This window comes from Antechinus flavipes, chromosome 1, assembly GCF_016432865.1.
Source record: "Antechinus flavipes isolate AdamAnt ecotype Samford, QLD, Australia chromosome 1, AdamAnt_v2, whole genome shotgun sequence".
In the NCBI taxonomy this organism is placed as follows: Eukaryota; Metazoa; Chordata; class Mammalia; order Dasyuromorphia; family Dasyuridae; genus Antechinus; species Antechinus flavipes.
This window is the reverse complement of record NC_067398.1, coordinates 208021249-208040184: the sequence shown is the minus strand read 5'-3', so window position 1 is coordinate 208040184 and position 18936 is coordinate 208021249. Positions and strand designations below refer to the sequence as shown.

The window sequence follows — 18936 nt, the reverse complement described above, 5'->3', positions numbered from 1 at the left end:
ATGATAACAAATTAGAGGAACAAAGGTGAAATTACCTTTTGTGTCTGTGAATGGGGGAAAGATGCTGAGTAAACAGTAAGTAGAGGCCACTTAGATAAATTGGACAATTTTGATTACATAACATTAGGAAGTTTCTGCACAAACAAAACCAGTGGTTCTAAAAGGTAAGGGAAACAGTTAAGTGGGGACATGTGGTGGGAGGGGCAGAATAATTTGGTGTCCTATTTTCCTGATAAAGTTTCATTTATTAGATGTGTAATGAACAGACTCAAATTCATAAGAACATAAACATTTCTCTAGTAGATTAATAATCTAAGGGCATAGACAAAATTTTAAAAAGAGGATATCCAAGTTGTAAAAGTCTCCATGGTGTGTGTGTGGGGGGGCATTTTGAACCTCTAATAATGAGAAAAATACAAATTTAAAGCAACTCTGAAGTTGTCAAAGATGATTGAAAAGGAAGATAATAAATTGTGTGGAAGCTGTGACAAAACAGGCACACTTGTGTACTGTAGGTGGAGCTGTGAATTAATTTTCTACTTATTTTGGTAAGCAATTTAGCACTATATTTACCAAGTGAGACCAGTGACTAGGAGTGAGGTCAGGTCAGGAAGTCCTTCAATTCAGCTGATATATATTATAAGTACTTGTTGTTCTCAGGATAGAGATGGTCTGTGCTGTTAAGGAGTTAGTTCGCCTTCTGTAGAAAGGGGAGGGGAACATTTATTATGATTTTCATTAAACATTTATTACTTATTGTGTGCTAGACTCTGAGCTCAGAACTTTACAAATATCTCATTTGAATCCTCAGGAGTAGGTACCTAATTATAGGTAAGAAAACTGAGGCAAGATCAGAGTCTTTCATGTAGCTAGTAAATATTTGAGATTAGATTCAAACTCAGATCTTTCTGCCATCAATTCCCATGTTCTTATCCCCTGAAGCACCTTAGCTTCATTATTACTACTTCACTTATTGACTTATTTTAAGCCCTAATTAAAATAGCATCATTTAGAGGAAACTTTTAAAAAAATTATTTCCTTTTTGTCCTGTATTTTGCTTGTTTGTACATATTTGTTTGCTTATTATCTTCCCCATCATGTTGTCAGTTCCTTACAGATAGAAATCATTTTTTGCCTTTCTTTGTAAGCCTATCACATAACACAGGACTTGGGATTTAGTAGGTGCTTAAGGGATGTTATTGACTGAAAGATTGATTTGCATATTTTTTGACTCAGTAATACTATTACTAAAGTTATGCCCCAGAGACATCAAAGAAAGAGGGGAAAATGCCAATATGACTAAAAATATTTATAATTACTATTTATATTGTGGCAAAGATTTGGAAGCTAAGGGAATATTCATTGGTGATTATTGACTGAATAAATTATGATGAATATAATATAAAATTATTATTATGCCATTAGAAATGGGGAAAGGAATGGTTTCAGAAAAACCAGGAGAGACTTAAATGTTTGGAACCAGGAGAATAATCCTTTCCTTATGTTCTATAATATAATAGGTTTTATAATGTAGTATATGGAAATACTCATTTAATTCATTTAGTGTTTATTAAGTTCAGGATATTAAAAAGGAAGGAAAAATGGTATTTGCTCCAAGTGAACATAAAGGATGCTGTGAATTTCTTTTCATTCCCATAGTTTTTATTTGATGGACTAATACCAATGGAAAAAAAACAAACAGTTCCCATTTCTATAGCATTTTAGGGTTTCTAATTTGATGTTCGCAGCACTCTGTAAAATAGGTATTATCCTCTTTTTAATATGTGAAGTTCAGAGAGCCTAAGTGACTTGTCTAGATCAACACTGCTAGTATTTTAAGGGAAATTCGTACCCTGTTTTTCTATAGCCCACATCCAGGTCTTTATGCAAAACTGTATTAATTTGCAAACGAAGTTCTCCAAATTATTAGATCTGGAGAGCTTCTTATGAATCATGCAGAGCTCAACAGTTAGTGTTGGAGATTAGACCTGTGATTTTGTGAGTATAGGGAATTCCCAGGTGAAGAAATTGCCTCTCTTTCCGCTGGATAGCACCTCATTTTGCCTCTCAGGAGGCAGTTCTCTTAGGAAAACACTGAATAGTTAAACATGGGAGCCATCCTGCTAACTTCTACCAGAGGTAGAGCTATCTACTATACCAAGTTGCCTTTTACTTGAGAAAGTCATCTTTAATTTATGAAGCTACCGAGGCCCTGAGCAGTTCAGTGACTTGCCCAAGTCACTTTGCCCTTTGATATCCAACTGCCTCATCTGCTTCATACCATTCAAATTCAAATTCTCTATTCTGTAAGGTGTTAGCTGAAGTGCAGAGAAGAAATACATTTTATGCCTTTCTAATATACTTAACTATGTAATAGTGTGTATTGAATTTATCTATATTTTTTATTTGGTCCTTCAAGTAGATTCCGTGAGAGAGGTTTTTGATTTATCTAAATTTTGTATCTTTTCCAGTGCTTAGTGTTTTGTACAATAGTTACTTAACATATGTTTGTTAAATTGTCGTTGAATTGAAGGAAATCATATTTTAAAAAAGGGAAGGAGGAAGACTGTTTTTTTTTTCTTTCTCTGAAGCTGAAAATTGTATCTTTACATTTTTAGTTGGTCAGTTTTAATGAGACATATGTAAAATGACTTCAAACATTCATTGTTCTGATGTATGTTCTTTCAATGTTGTGAATTTTTTTGTGGAGTAAATTTTATCAGTGCTTGTAGGTTATCTGTTTGTAATCTATTGATTGTAATCTGTAAATGTTTAAGAAGCTGATTTGGCCTGAGGAAGGTTACTGTTGAAATAATCTGTCCCATTCCTTTGCTCTGGTTACCATGTTGGCATGCTTTAGAATTTTTTCCCTTTTTCTGTCTAAGTGCTTCCCCTACTCTCTTTTCTAAATTTACCTTATCATCACTTGATAGGGATAATGATACCTGTCTTGCCTACTCAACGTAGTTGTGATGAGACTTAGTTAATTTTTGCAAGAGCATTCATTTTGAAAACTACAAAACATTTATCAAAACATGTGAAAGTATTATTATTTTAAAAAGCTGAAGTGTGATCATGAGTTTTTTCTCAATTCTCAAATGAGGAGGTTGTACTAGATAGTTTCTAGATCTATAAATATTTTAGAAAAATAATTGCCTTCTTTAAATCTATGATTCCTCTAATCTTTGGATTTTTTCATGATTTTTGATTCCTATTTTAGGAATCAAAATGTTGATTCAATATTTTGATTCCTAAATCCATGATTTAGATTCCTAATCTCAATTAAAAATTTGAGATTATTTTGTTAGCTGTGGAAATAAATGTGATGACTTGAAGTTTAGATTTACTATTATGCCAGAGTTCTTATAATCAATTGGTATCTTAAATTCTTACAATTTCATTTATTCATTCTGTCTGCATTGGTTTGCTATGTATTTGTTGTGTACCAGGTGAAATATATTTGTTCTTGGTTGTGGGGAATGTCAAAATGTGTAGGCTTAGAATCTTATTTATAGTTTTGTTTTTTATTCAGATTTATTCTATTGGCATAGGCAACTCTTAGTGTGTAAATTTCATTTGTCAATATAAGATGACAAGTGTAGATCACTAAGAAGTTTGCAATTTTTGTCCAGGATCACATAGTTAATATCTATTTGTCTTTTTGAATTTCAACCTCATTCTTCTACATTGGGCTTTTTCTCTCAATCTATTGGCCAGGAGGAGAAATAAAATGTGCATGTTATATTCAGTTATTCCATAATGCAAGATTGAATATATTTGGTACCATAGGAGTAGTATCAACAAAATATTCATAGGTGGGAGTGATCACAAATGAGTGGGTAAGAGTGGGAATCAGGTAAGATTTCATGGAGATAGGTGAACTTGGATCTTGGTAGGAAATTCTGCTTAAACATCGAAAAATATTACTTCTAAATTTGTCAAATTTATGATATTCCTGCATTTGTTTTCCATGTGGTAGATCTTTCAGTCAGAAAAGTATTTATTAACTATCTACTTTATACCAGACAGTATGGTAGGCCTTGGAAATAAAGTACAGAAAAATGAAACCATTCCTACCCACAATGGCTTACATTCTAATAGTTCACTTATTTGAGATTTTCTGTTTATGCCAACTTGATAACATCATCTTAACTATTCATTTCAACAGATTTAATATACTTACAAATACTTATTCTGTGCTGAGTGAGTTCATAGTCAGAGAAGTGAAAATTTATCTGTTGATATAAATATGATACAAATTAGAAAATAATCAATCCGTAAAAGGAACACACAATGATGTAAGATCAAAAAGCAAGATCTTTTGGAGGAAATGGCATTTGCTTTGAGTTTTTAGAATGGGCAGGATAGTGATTGGAGGGAAGAGATTCTAGTCATAGGGAAACTCTTGAAATGCAAAATGAGATATTCCCAATTTACAGTAATTGAATTTTTGTAACATTTGTAAATATAAACATATGTTTATATTCAGTACCCTTGGAAGGTCTGAGTTTAAGTCCTTGGGTACATTTTGTGTTGTGCAAGTCAGTAAACTTTTCAGTGCCTCAGACAACTCTTTGAGACTAGAATTGACAGATATATAACAACGAAAGAAATGTCCACACTGGAAGTTTTCTGGACATTTGAAATCTTAGGTTTGATTATCTATTCTTTCAAACTCAGTCCTATATTTGTTGGTTTCATAGAACTTTTTCTTTAAAAAAATTTTTTTGTCATGGGTGGCTGCCTCACTAGATAATGATAGAGTATTTGGGTATAAAACAAAGATCGATATAATTTTTAAAAAGAAGATAAATTATTGGTACAGAAATATTCATTCATCTCAATTAAATGTCTTTGTTGATATGTGTGTGTGCATACACACACAGACACGCACTTTTAGTGCTCTTTATGTTGACTTCTTGTCTGCCTTGATGAAAATTTAATCCCCTTTTTTGCTGATTTTACAGAATTTTAAAGTTCAAGTTCTCAGCTTCCTGTGGAATCATTCTCAAAGCAAGGTAAATTCATTAGTACCAGTGAAAGCATAATAAAAATGGGAAAAGTTTAGAAAATGATGCTGAGGTTTTAAAAAAATTTTTTTCAAATTGTTTATTTTGGGGAAATTGGGAGGTGGACAGAAACATTTGGATATAAATACATTTTACTTTTGAAACTTCTCCCCGATTCTGTATTTTGTAATTTTTCAATATTTTAAAAGTATAATACTATATGATCTATTTGTCATGTATGTATAAATATATTTTTATTTATACCCATATGTGCTCACATATAAACATATATTTGCACGTACATCCCAATATCATACTCTTCCCCTTCCAAGTATATTTACTCTTTAGTCAATTTTTCATGCCTGAAAGCTGAATAATAATACTGCCATCTTCTAGTTGTATAAAGTCTATTTATTTCTTTTGAAGAACTCAAAAGTACTTTTATATACATTATTTTATCTGTTCTTATAATCCTATGATTTAATAAAGACATAGCTATTGTTTTTATTTTTATCAGTGAGAAAATTGAGGCATAATGGGTTTCTGAGATGTTAATGGTAAATCCATGATTCAGACTCTTGACTCCTAATTAATTCTCCCAACTGGTTCTTTTCCCTTGAAGTGCTGCTGCTTTTAATTTGGAGCATTTTGCAAAGTTTATGAACCAGTCTCTCCCAAGGAATATAAAAGTAGCGAAACTAACTTTTCTGTCCTTCCTTAGTTCCATTCACTTTAACCCATTTAACACCATAATTAGAAATTCTCTTACCATTTTTCTGAAGATATGTTTTTAATGTAGAGAACCAAAAACAACATTTGTGATAGTCCTGATTGTAGGAATTAGGGGAAATGTTGTCATTCATTCATTTCTTTCCTGGGGGAGAATATGGATTGACTTTCTTTACATTATACTTTGTTCTTTAAGATATGCATCAGCCTTTCTTAATTTGTACATTTTCTCCCTCCTTGTTAGGACCCTATTGTGGCAACTGCTGCATACAAATCCTTGTCAGCATTTGGTTCAGAAGAACATACCATTCTTCATCTTCCTGAAGAGGTATATATTTTACTTACTCATTTATGCTTTTTTGTTGATGAATTTATGTCTTATATTTATATTCTCTTTGGAGATTATCTTTCTGATGTATTTCTAACTCTAGGTATGTTATTCATAATAATAATAATGAAAATTATAAACTCAAATTATTACCACACTTAGATTTTTAAAAGCTTCTTTCCTTATTAAAGCTCTAGATGCTTGGTCTTATCTGTATTCTTATTCTTACTCACATTTTACAGATGTTAGGAAATAACTGAGGCGAGATTGCAGCCTGAATCACTTGCTAACAAGTGGCCAAGAGGGAATGTCACTCCGAGGTCCTTACTACTGGCTCCAGTGCTCAGTCCTTTATGGTATCCATTAAAGGTCCAATCCAATAAGCATTTATAAAGTGTCTGGCATGTACTAGGCACTGTGCTAAGGGCTGTGGATGCAATTAATAAGAAGAAAGACTTGTCTGCAAAGAACTTACAATAAAAAGGGGGTGATAACCCATAAAAGGAGGCAGGAAAGTAAGCTCAGTGAGTTGACCCCAGGAGGTTCTTGGCTCAAGGTCATCATCTTGTTCCATGGAACTGAAAACAGGCAGAGCAGCAGATGAAAAGGGGAACTGCCCTCTCTGAAGGAAGGCATTGGGAGGATTTGGCACTGCACTAGCCCTATGAACAGATGGCAGTTGAGGCTGAGGGAGGTGGAATTAATCAAGGATTGAGTTAGCATACTGGTGAGCAGTTTAAAAGTGAAGAGCTTATCCTGGACAGGCAGGGCTGCAGATGCAAAGTGGAGTGAAAGACGTAAGTAAATATTAATTTTTTGGCTTGATTTTTGAAAACTGAAAACATTCCATAACCTAGCAACACGCTACAATGCAAAGAATACTGAAGTTAGACTCTGAGGTTCAATTTTGGGTTCAAATCCTATCTTTTAATTCTCCTTCTATGTTCTGCAATAGCATACTTTGGACCAGTCAACCTCCAAGTTACATCATATGAATCCCTATAATGAAGATGCATATTTAATTTCAGCCTCTACTCTCTGATCCTTGCTGTTTTATCTAATAAGTTAACTGAATACAAAAATTACTGTATCCAGCCAGCTTCAGCAGTATTTCACATTCCATTCTGGTTGCCTTTTTGTCATTCACCTTGCCCATCCCAGTGGTCTGTACTTTTGCCCTCTACCCCGCTTTCCACCTCTTCCTTTTTGTATTATTTCACTACTTCCAGGGCTACTGGAAAAGTCACATTGATCAGCTCCCCTTTGACCTCACTTACTGTGTCTAAGACTTCCCAAATCAAACTGCTCTCATTGGCAACCTTGACCCCAAGTGTATTATTTCTTTCTATGTTAATATAAACTCCTTGAGGACAAAGGACTATCTACTTTTCCATTTGTAACGTCTGAGTTTGTTATTGTGGTCCACACATAGTAAATGCTTAATGGATGCTTTTCTCATTCATGAATTCATCATTCATCTCTGTATGACCTTACCTTCTTTGACCTTCAGATTTCTTATTTGTAAAAAAAGGAGAGGTAGGGAGATTGGATTAGATGACTTCTAATATCCCTTTGAATTGATGTTAGTCATAAATTTGTAAATGTATGGTCTTTTGAACTTTACAGGCAAAACATGAAAAATTTCTCAAAAGTAAATGGTCCAGACTATCACCATCTATCTGAATTTCTGTTCTTGTTCTTGAATTTTTGCTTTTATTACTAACTAATTGGGTAACCTGACCCCAATTTGCTCTTCTTGTAAAAAGATAGGTTTTGATTACATCAGAGGTTCTTAATTGGAGTGTGGGGTGGAGATTAGTCTATTAAATTTTAAAAATTATGTAACTATGTTTCTATATAATTGGTCTCCTTTATAACATTATGTATTTTTTTATGCATTTGAAGAATAATTTGGAAAAATGATCCATAGATTTCATCAGATTCCTAGCAGAGATGTTTATGATTCAAAAAAAAGTTAAGACCCCCTAGACTAGATGATTGCTAAAGCATCTAAGTACTATTTATGCTCGTATGTATGTTTGGAAAGGAGGGTGGAGGAAAATAGAGTGGGTGAGTAGTAAATTAGGTATCACATTGATGAGTCATACAGAATTATGGATTGGAAATATAGTGTAGGGAAAATTTTACTAAATTGACTTTTCAGTCATACTCAGGCATGTGGCTTTTCTTATGCTTTCAGATGGTACTTTTTATTATCATGGAGATTAATTTCTTCAAATCCATTCAGTATTTAAGGAATTGAACAGATATATATATATATATATATATGTGTGTGTGTGTGTGTGTGTGTGTGTGTGTGTGTGTGTCTACACATATGTATATGCAGATGTGTGTGTTTGTACAGGTCACGTGATTTCACAGTTAAGTAGTTCAAGAGCAGGGCATGCAAGGAGTTTTATGTACTCTGCTCAGTAAATTTTACTTATTAGCTCTTCCATTTGAACATGACTGAACTAAGCTTCTCAGAGAACAAACTTCTTTGTACATTAGAATACCTTTAAATAACAGAATTCTCATTAGACTTAGTCTACATGCAGTGAAATACTTTCTTCATAGATGCCTGTCATGATGATCTAGTCCAAAATCAACCTCTTATAAGAAGAATAAATTTAGTCCAGAGAATTCACTTGGCCAAAGTTGCACAGCTAGTCAATAGCAGTTTTTATTTTTATTTCCAAAACTGCATAGGCAGAAGCTGCCTTCTGGTGGTCCCTGTGATAAATAAACAATGAAGAGCCTTGCCACGTTGCCAAAGTTTTCTTTTCCCTTTGAAAGCAATTGGTGTATTCCCCAAAGCCTGAAATTACTTGCATATCTCTCCCCTGTGAAAGTATTTACACCTCCTCTCTTGCTCACTTCTGAATTAGAACCAAAATAAATGTGTTGAATGATCTCCCGCTATTTGGCAGAAGTCTATGAGACAATGACTTTACTATCATATACTTGCTTCCTTTAACTAGCTGAACTAGCTTTAATGTTGATAGACCTATAATTGAACATATCAGTGAAACCATAGAGCTTTTGAGAACTTCTTAGCTTACCCATTGATTCTAATGCTGGGAGAACAACACAAGTAATTCTCTTTTGATTCCTATTGCTTTTGCTATTATTTTCAGCTCAGTTTATTTTTGCTCTTTATTGTTATTCCCAATCTGTTAAAACACCAGTAGGACTAGGAGATTGGTTTTCCTGATAAAAAACATTAGTGAGGGATAAACATTTAAGGAAAACATTAACTTTTCTTCTGATTTGGTTATTCTGATTAGATTATTTTCATTATAGGAATCTGAAGTGCATTATTTTGTGTAGATTTCATAGATCAGGACTGGAAATGAATGTTATTTTAAAGAATCTGACTTTGCATCCAGGTTGTTGCAAATATGGAGTCTCCATTTGGTTTTAATTTCAATGAATGCCACTGCTTTTATTAAAAGTTCTTTTTTGTTTCTGAATATCAAAGATATATAGAGAACTGAATTTTCCCAACAAGACTGCTAATGTTTAAGGTGAAGTATCAATTCGTACATAATTGTATTTTCCATTTATATTTCTGCTTTAGTTTTTACAAAAAAGCCTAGCAACACATTAATTGTTTAGTTTTTTAATGTATACATTATTTTTCTTCTATGTATTGTAGTAGCTAATGGAACGTAATTGTTGTAATTTTGTACCTATTATGGGCAGCCTACCACATAAATTCCCTCCTCTCCCTTATGGTCCGATTCATTTTGTCTGTCCATAAAACAATATGATTATCCTATAGAACACCCCAATGGAGAAGAATGAGCACATGTAAAGTATTAGGCACCTGGAAAGAAAAAATAATGCTATTCTCAGGAGTAGAAGTAAAGGTAATTCAAACCATAGCCAAGTATAAGTGAGCGAGGGTTACCAGGTCATCATGTGATGATCTAAAGAAGCTAAAACTCTTTTCCCCTTGGGTGTTACAAATGAACAATGAAGTGCCATGTTATAATGTACCTTCTCAATTCTACTTTGATATCCTATCCTTTTATGGATATAACCTGAATTCTCTATAACCTATGTGTCTGGAAAAGGAAGAGAATGTGTGTGTATAAATATATAAAAGAGATGCCTACTCTGTCAGGTACTGTACTAAGCACTTCACAAATGTTATCTTATTTGATCCAGATAATTTTGTGAGGTAAACATTGTTGTTATCCCTATTTTATAGTTGAAGAATCTGAGGGTTGTCTCAGGTTACACAGTAAGTGTCTGAGGCTGAATTTGAATTCACGCCCAGGACCTTATCCACTGCACCCCCAGTTGCTTCTAGTGGATCTCTAGCTGATTAGTTTTTCCCAAATTTGTATAGTTGTAGCCTGAGCTCCAGGCTTGGTTAGCTTTTGAGAATTTTGCTCATAAGAGACTGAGAATTACATGATAAGATATTTTTGGATGAAGCTCATATAACCACATATGAAGGTCTTAAAAACTTTTGTTTGTGGAAGAAATTCTCTCTCTCTCTTTTTTAAAACTTTTTATTGACAGAACCCATGCCAGAGTAATTTTTTACAGCATTATCCCTTGCACTCACTTCTGTTCCGATTTTTCCCCTCCCTCCACCCCTCTCCCAGATGGCAAGCAGTTCTTTACATGTTAAATAGGTTATAGTATATCCTGGATACAATATATATGTGCAGAACCAAACAGTTCTCTTGTTGCACAGGGAGAATTGGATTCAGAAGGTATAAATAACCCGGGAAGAAAAACAAAAATGCAAGCAGGTTATATTCATTTCCCAGTGTTCTTTCTTTGGGTGTAACTGCTTCTGTAATCAATTGAAACTGAATTAGCTCTCTTTATCGAAGAGATTGTGGAAGAAATTCTCTTCTAGTACCTGAATATTATGAAGAATCATGAAGAATATGAAGAACTCTTTTTACAAATAAGGAAACTGAGACAAATAGCATTAAGGGACTCATCCAGAGTCCCACAACTAGAAAGTGTCTGAGGCCAGATTGAACTTAGGAAGATTAATCTTCCAGGCTTTAGGTCCAGGGCTCTCTCCCCCCTGCACCACCCAGCCTAATTAGGAAATAAATGTGTACTTAGATATCATTTTCTAAAGCTTTGTACGAGTAGACTGATAGTACCTGAGGAAAAGTTTGATGGCAGGTCCTAGTTACCACCCAGGTACAGTGTTAGGTAGGAGGCTGGATGAAGGAGAAGAATGTATACAAATATGATCAGACAATATTCAGTTTTTCAATTCTAGATCTGAGACACTGGGACATTTGGCGTGGCTCAGATGCCTGGTCTTGAGCCAATTTGAAACTTTTTGGCCATAGGACTATGCCTGCATGTTAATTTAGAAATCACAAATTAATATTATATCTGTTTGATTGTAACTTTGTTTATTTTGCTAAATATTTCTAAATTAGATTTTAATTTGCTCCTGGTCCTCCTTGGAACTAGGCTTTGAGGTTGACAGCTTATAGTCTAGCACCTGGTTGCTTCCTCTGTCATAGGAGAAGCCCTAGTTCTTGGTCCCAAGAACTTCTCGGTCACTAGGAGTTTGGCTTTTCAGGATAACTCTGAGGAAGATTCCCCATGCTTCCTCAGACTTACTAAGTCTTGAAGGCTGGTGTGGCTCCATGTGTGGGCTGTAGCAGCACCTGGAGAGCTGGCTTATGAAAGCCATGTGTTGTCTCAGGAATCTGGGGATCACTGGTACACAATGAAATGGGCAAATATTAGAATAACCTTTCAGGGAGTCATCAGAACTAGCCTCTTCAGCTGTGGCTGGCTCTTCTGTGTTAAAGTTTGGTCTTTGGTTTTGAGTAGAACTAAATCTTGTCTTCGAAAGTACTGGTACATTTGTGCTCCTTTAAACCAAATAAAAGCAAACAGTGGTTCTGGTTGAATGGCTTCTTTAGAATGGAGCTTATTATACTTAAGAGAAGCATTTCCCCTCTTATTTTCCCCCTGACAAGAATCCTGACTCAGAGCAGTTTCAAAACAGAACAATGCTTTAGGGACCCATGAAGAAGTCAGTCTGCAGGAATTGTTAATTATTTCTAAAAATAACGTGAGGAGACAGACTCATTTTAATGGCTGGGCTCTAGCACTTTATGGTTATGGTCACCACTTTTGTATGTTTTGATTTCCTTCGCTAATGTTTAATTGGCTCCATGTGGGCATTAGATTGGTTAGTCATCGAGAGTATTAAAAAATGTAATTAATTGTTTAACAGTTATACCTTGTGGAAGCTGCCATAGAATTTGTTCTTTAAAAAAAAATTAGATAGAAGTGATGTAACTGATCCAAAAGTAACCACAGATTCATGCAAATTAGCTTTAATGAGGTAGAGCTATACAATTAAAGACTTTCTTATGCCTATTCACTAGAGCTACAAAATACTGAGCTCAACAAAAATGAAGTGAAGCATTTCAGTCTCCCTATTCTTTGCTTCCTTTCACACTGAGTTGTCTGAAATGGTGGCGTAAAGGAAAATGATAGAAACCTGCAAGTTAAAAATGAAGCGTGTGAATAAAGCAGATTTCTATTTAGATTGAATACATTTAAATACTCTGGTGTTTGCATTTGTTAACTTTTTGATTTGAACATAATACTCTGTGATGTTTTCTTTTCTTGTTATTGTAGCATTTTCTTATTTAATTGTCATTGGTTCTCTATCTATAAGGATAACTTGTTTAATGTATTTGACTGAATTGGTTCATTGATGTGGTCAAATAACTGATCAATTCAAGCAAGACAGTCAGATTTCCCTTCCTTACCTTTGAAATATCTGGTTTCTTTGTGTCAATCGTTTTTGTTTTTGTTTTTTTGGACAAGGTAGGAAAGTAATAGAAAAGCAAATCTTTTTTTTTTTTTTTTTTAAATAAATCCTTAAGCTTCTCTGTGTTTCTATCTCTGTCTCTTTCTCACATGCACAGACCCATATGTATACATACATGCTAAAATAGGTCTATAGTTGTAATGGCATGTCTTTATTGTTCTAGATAAGACCAGAGATTGATCTCCCTGAAGAAATGGATGAAAATGAAGAAGAAGAGAAGGAGGTAGACCTTTCTGTTCCTGGTTCTTCTTATATCAAACTACTTTCACTTACTGCGCCTTCAGTTTTTCCAGGTGATTTTCCTTTTTTTTTTCCCAGAAAAGATATAATTTGTTAACCTGTGATTTTGAATGTTAAACTTTCTTTTTAAGTACATATGCATTATTTTCCAGAGAGTTTCAAGTCAAAAAGCTAAATTTAGTTTAATATAAAAAGCACTTTAAAAATACTTACTTTGTGCCAAGCCATTTAATAAATGCCTACTGTATGCCAAGCATTTGTTAGATTGTTGAGGAACAGGAAGAAAGTCAGTGTAGTTCCCTCATAGATTATGTAGAGGGGTGTGAAGTAATGAAGAATTTTAAATTGCAAACAAAGGACTTTATATTTCATCCTGGAGATAATAAGGGAATGACAATATCAGGATTATACTTTATGAAAACCACTTTGGCAGCTGAATGGAGGATATATTGAAGTAGGACAATCTTGATGGAGTTAGAAGGCTATTGCAGAATATAAGTGAAGCTGCTGGACCTAATGTAAGATGTTATGGGCAGTCAAATGAGATGAGGATTGAGAAAAGGATATTAGATTTGACATGAAGAAATTAATGGTAACTGTGGATGTTGGAATTGGATTGTGGACTATGAGGGAAGAGAAAGTAGAAGCACTTAAAGACTCAATCTATCGAACTTTAGGTTTTATGTGTATGTTTTTCACTAGGCTATTGATACCACATGTGACATATTTTGCTAGTCTAAATAGTATTACTCTATTACTTAACAGTAAACAGAATGCTCGGATTTTCTTAGATTGTTATATTTTACTGTCTTGCTAAAGCCATTAATTATGAAGACATGTATAATAATATTTTATTATTATGCAAAAATTGTGCAAATATTCTCCCCTCCCCCATGTTATTTTAAAACAATGTTTTTCTTGTTTTGCTAAGTTGTCCCACCATCTGTTTTAATCAGTTTTGTGTATTTTCTTACTGACTTATTTTATTGTTTTCTTGCCTAAACTGGTATCCTTAGAATCTTGAATCTATATCAAATAGTGATGGTAAGAGTAGACATCCCTGCCAACTGCTTATTCTGAATAGGATTCTCCATTAATTGTAATGTTAGCTCTTGATTCATTTTATTTTTATGTTGAAGAAACATCTTTTCACGTCTTCATATTTTAATGTGTTTTTTGAAATCATCTAGTCCAACTCTGATTTTCGGAGGTGAAGAAACTAGGTCCAAAGAGGCTAAAGAGATTTTCCAGGTTTCAGAGGCAATAAGTAAGTGGCAAGGCCAGGATTAGAAAGAATCCAGTCCTCTAACTTCATATATAGCATTCATTCTACTGGACTTTTCATCAGGAAACTTTTTTTGGGATGTTGGAGCATATGTTTAGGATATTTCATTTTTACAATTTATTATATATACTGTTTTCCTTATATTGAACTGGCCTTCTATTTATGGTATAAATCTTTCCATATCATAATGAAAATGTGGCATATACTTTTGCATTGTTTGCCAACATTTTGCTTAATAGTTTATAGTAAAATTAGGTAATATCAGGTTATAATCTTCTTTTGCTGCCTTATGGTTGCCAGATTTGGAGGTAAGAACCATATTTTTTTTCATAGAATGACTTACATGGAAATTTTTTTTTTTTTTTTTGGAAAAAAGTTTATATATGAGTGGTTCCTGAAGTATTTTAAAGCATTTACTCATAACTCAATTTATAATTGAAATCTTTCCTCCTGAAATTGATTTATTTATGTTTTCTGATTTCTGTTTAGTCTACCTGGTCATTTGGCATTTTAAAAAATACTTTTTCATTTGTAGTCTTAGGGATTTTGTTTTTGCTTTTGGCATATAGCTATACAGAACATTTTCTATGTCTTTTCTCCCTCTGTCTTTGTTATTTTTCTTCTCTCCCCCTCCTTGATTCTGATAATTTGATTTTTCTCTTTTTGATTAAATTTGGTAATGGGTTATCAGTTCATCTGCATTTTCAAAAAACTATCAAACCTGTTTTCAAAAATTTTTTCAATTAATTGCTTCCTTTAATTTTTTTCTTTGCTTCTTTTTTTAATTTGTGATTTCTACAATTGCATAATCACGTCATTAAATTTATTTTCTTATGTTTGCTTTATTTATTATTTTAATAACACAAAACCCCAAAAAAAGGTAATCTGATTTAAAATGTGTGGGAAAAGGGCAGCTAGGTGGCTCAGTGAATAAAGCACCAGCCCTGAAGTCAGGAGGACCTGAGTTCAAATGTGGCCTCAGATATTTAATGATTTCTAGCAATCACTTAACCCCAATTGCCTTAGCCAAAAAAAAAAAAAAAAAAAAAAAAAAAAAGTATGGGAAAGCTAGCTTACCAGACATTTATTTCAGCAGAGTATTTGCATGAAAATATAATTTTACCTTATGTGAACTTTCAGGCAAGGAAAAGATGGTATTATTTGAAATAACGGGTGGAACTTACACATTTAAAACTGGATAGGGGGAAACATTTTTCACTAAAGGCCTCTTTTGATGCTTCACCATGGTATGAAATTTCCCCTTAAGTTCTAGAAGGTTATGGACAATATCAAGGAAGAAGCATTGTAAAATTCTCCTGCACTGGAAAAAAGGCTTCTTCTATCCAACAATAAACCAAGCTAAGATCCAAAGGGACCAATGCTAGAAAATTGGTCACCAGATGATAGAACTGAACTGGTTAGAGTAAAGTAGGTCTAGAACAGGGTTGGGTTTTTTTCTGCCAAAGGCACTTGAATATTTATAACATTATCATTGCTTGTGGTTGCCTTAGCAAATGATTTTGAGGGTCTTAGACAGCCTGTGAGCCAGATGTTCCCCCATTCCTGCTCTAGAAAATTATCTCCTTAAATCTAGAGGGGATATACTCTACATAACACTGATACAGGAGTTTATCTAGCAATTAGGATTAAGAGCTTTTGAAGTATGGAAAAAGACAAAAAACTGTTTTTGTTGATGAAATTATCAAGTAGGTTGTTATCTTTTTTTTAAAAAATTTTTATTTAATAATTACTTTATATCGACACTCGTTTCTGTTCCGATTTTTTTTTCCCTCCCTCCCTCCACCCCCTCCCCTAGATGGCAAGCAGTCCTTTATATGTTGGATATGTTGCAGTATATCCTAGATACAATATATGTTTGCAGAACCGAACAGTTCTCTTGTTGCATAGGGAGAATTGGATTCAGAAGGTATAAATAATCCGGGAAGAAAAACAAAAATGCAGATAGTTCACATTCACAGCCATTCTCCAATTGATGGGCATCCATTCATTTTCCAGTTTCTAGCCACTACAAACAGGGCTGCTACAAACATTTTGGCACATACAGGTCCCTTTCCCTTCTTTAGTATTTCTTTGGGATATAAGCCCAATAGAAACACTGCTGGATCAAAGGGTATGCACAATTTGATAATTTTTTGGGCATAATTCCAGATTGCTCTCCAGAATGGTTGGATTCGCTCACAACTCCACCAACAATGCATCAGTGTCCCAGTTTTCCCGCATCCCCTCCAACATTCATCATTATTTTTTCCTGTCATCTTAGCCAATCTGACAGGTGTGTAGTGGTATCTCAGAGTTGTCTTAATTTGCATTTCTCTGATCAATAATGATTTGGAACACTCTTTCATATGAGTGGTAATAGTTTCAATTTCATCCTCTGAAAATTGTCTGTTCATATCCTTTGACCATTTATCAATTGGAGAATGGCTTGATTTCTTATAAATTTGAGTCAGTTCTCTATATATTTTGGAAATGAGGCCTTTATCAGAACCTTTAACTGTGAAAATGTTTTCCCAGTTTGTTGCTTCCCTTCTAATCTTGTTTGCATTAGTTTTATTTGTACAAAGGCTTTTTAATTTGATGTAATCAAAATTTTCTATTTTGTGATCAGTAATGGTCTCTAGTTCATCTTTGGTCACAAATTTCTTTCTCCTCCACAAGTCTGAGAGATAAACTATTCTATGTTCCTCTAATTTATTTATAATCTCGTTCTTTATGCCTAGGTCATAGACCCATTTTGATCTTATCTTGGTATGTGGTGTTAAGTGTGGGTCCATGCCTAATTTCTGCCACACTAATTTCCAATTATCCCAGCAGTTTTTATCAAATAATGAATTCTTTTCCCAGAAGTTAGGGGCTTTGGGTTTGTCAAACACTAGATTGCTATAGTTGACTATTCTGTCTTGTGAACCTAGCCTTTTCCACTGATCCACTAATCTATTTCTTAGCCAATACCAAATGGTTTTGGTGACTGCTGCTTTATAATATAATTTTAGATCAGGTACAGCTAGGCCACCTTCATTTGATTTTTTTTTTCATTAATTCCCTTGAGATTCTCGACTTTTTATTGTTCCATATGAATTTTGTTGTTATTTTTTCTAGATCAATAAAATATTTTCTTGGAAGTCTGATTGGTATAGCACTAAATAAATAGATTAGTTTAGGGAGTATTGTCATCTTTATTATGTTCGCTCGGCCGATCCAAGAGCACTTAATATTTTTCCAATTATTTAAGTCTGACTTTATTTGTGTGGAGACTTTTTTATAATTTTGCTCATATAATTCCTGACTTTCCTTTGGTAGATAGATTCCCAAATATTTTATGGTATCAACAGTTATTCTGAATGGAATTTCTCTTTGTATCTCTTGCTGTTGGGTTTTGTTGGTGATGTATAAAAATGCTGAAGATTTATGGGGATTTATTTTGTAGCCAGCTACTTTGCTAAAATTATGAATTATTTCCAATAGCTTTTTAGTAGAATCTCTGGGGTTCTCTAGGTATACCATCATATCATCTGCAAAGAGTGATAGTTTGGTTTCCTCATTGCCTACTCTAATTCCTTTAATATCTTTCTCGACTCTTATTGCCGAGGCTAGTGTTTCTAATACGATATTAAATAATAATGGTGATAGTGGGCAACCTTGCTTCACTCCAGATCTTACTGGGAAAGGTTCAAGTTTTTCCCCATTGCATATGATGCTTACTGATGGTTTTAAATATATGCTCCTGACTATTTTAAGGAAAAGTCCATTTATTCCTATGCTCTCAAGTGTTTTTATTAGGAATGGATGTTGGATTTTATCAAATGCTTTTTCTGCATCTATTGAGATGATCATATGGTTTTTGTTTGGTTGGTTATTGATATAGTCAATTATGCTAATAGTTTTCCTAATATTGAACCAGCCCTGCATTCCTGGTATAAATCCTACTTGGTCATAGTGTATTATCCTGGTGACGATTTTCTGTAATCTTTTTGCTAATATTTTATTTAAGATTTTAGCATCAATATTCATTAGGGAGATTGGTCTATAATTTTCTTTCTCTGTTTTCAGCCTACCTGGTTTAGGTATCAGTACCATGTCTGTGTCATAAAAGGAGTTTGGTAGGACTCCTTCAATCCCTATTTTTTCAAATAGTTTATATAACATTGGAGTTAATTGTTCTTTAAATGTTTGGTAGAATTCACATGTAAATCCATCTGGTCCTGGGGATTTTTTCTTAGGGAGTTGATTGATAGTTTGTTCTATTTCTTTTTCTGAGATGGGACCGTTTAGGATATTTACTTCTTCCTCTGTTAGTTTGGGCAAGCTATATTTTTGGAGGTATTTTTCTATTTCATTTAGGTTGTCAAATTTATTGGCATAAAGTTGGGCAAAGTAACTCCTAATTATTGCTCTAATTTCCTCTTCGTTAGTGGTGAGTTCTCCCTTTTCATTTTTTAAGACTAACAATTTGATTTTCCTCTTTCCTTTTTTTAATCAT

At 33.8% G+C, this 18936-nt stretch overlaps 1 protein-coding gene across 1 annotated transcript in view; it reads left to right on the top strand.

Annotated features, from left to right (window-relative positions):
* Positions 1-18936, top strand: part of FOCAD (focadhesin) — a 349882-nt gene that overhangs the window by 213032 nt on the left and 117914 nt on the right. The window contains exons 16-18 of the mRNA XM_051995374.1: positions 4968-5018; positions 5983-6066; positions 13074-13203. Of these exons, the coding sequence (XP_051851334.1) occupies positions 4968-5018; positions 5983-6066; positions 13074-13203 (265 nt within the window). The remainder of the gene's footprint in view (positions 1-4967; positions 5019-5982; positions 6067-13073; positions 13204-18936) is intronic.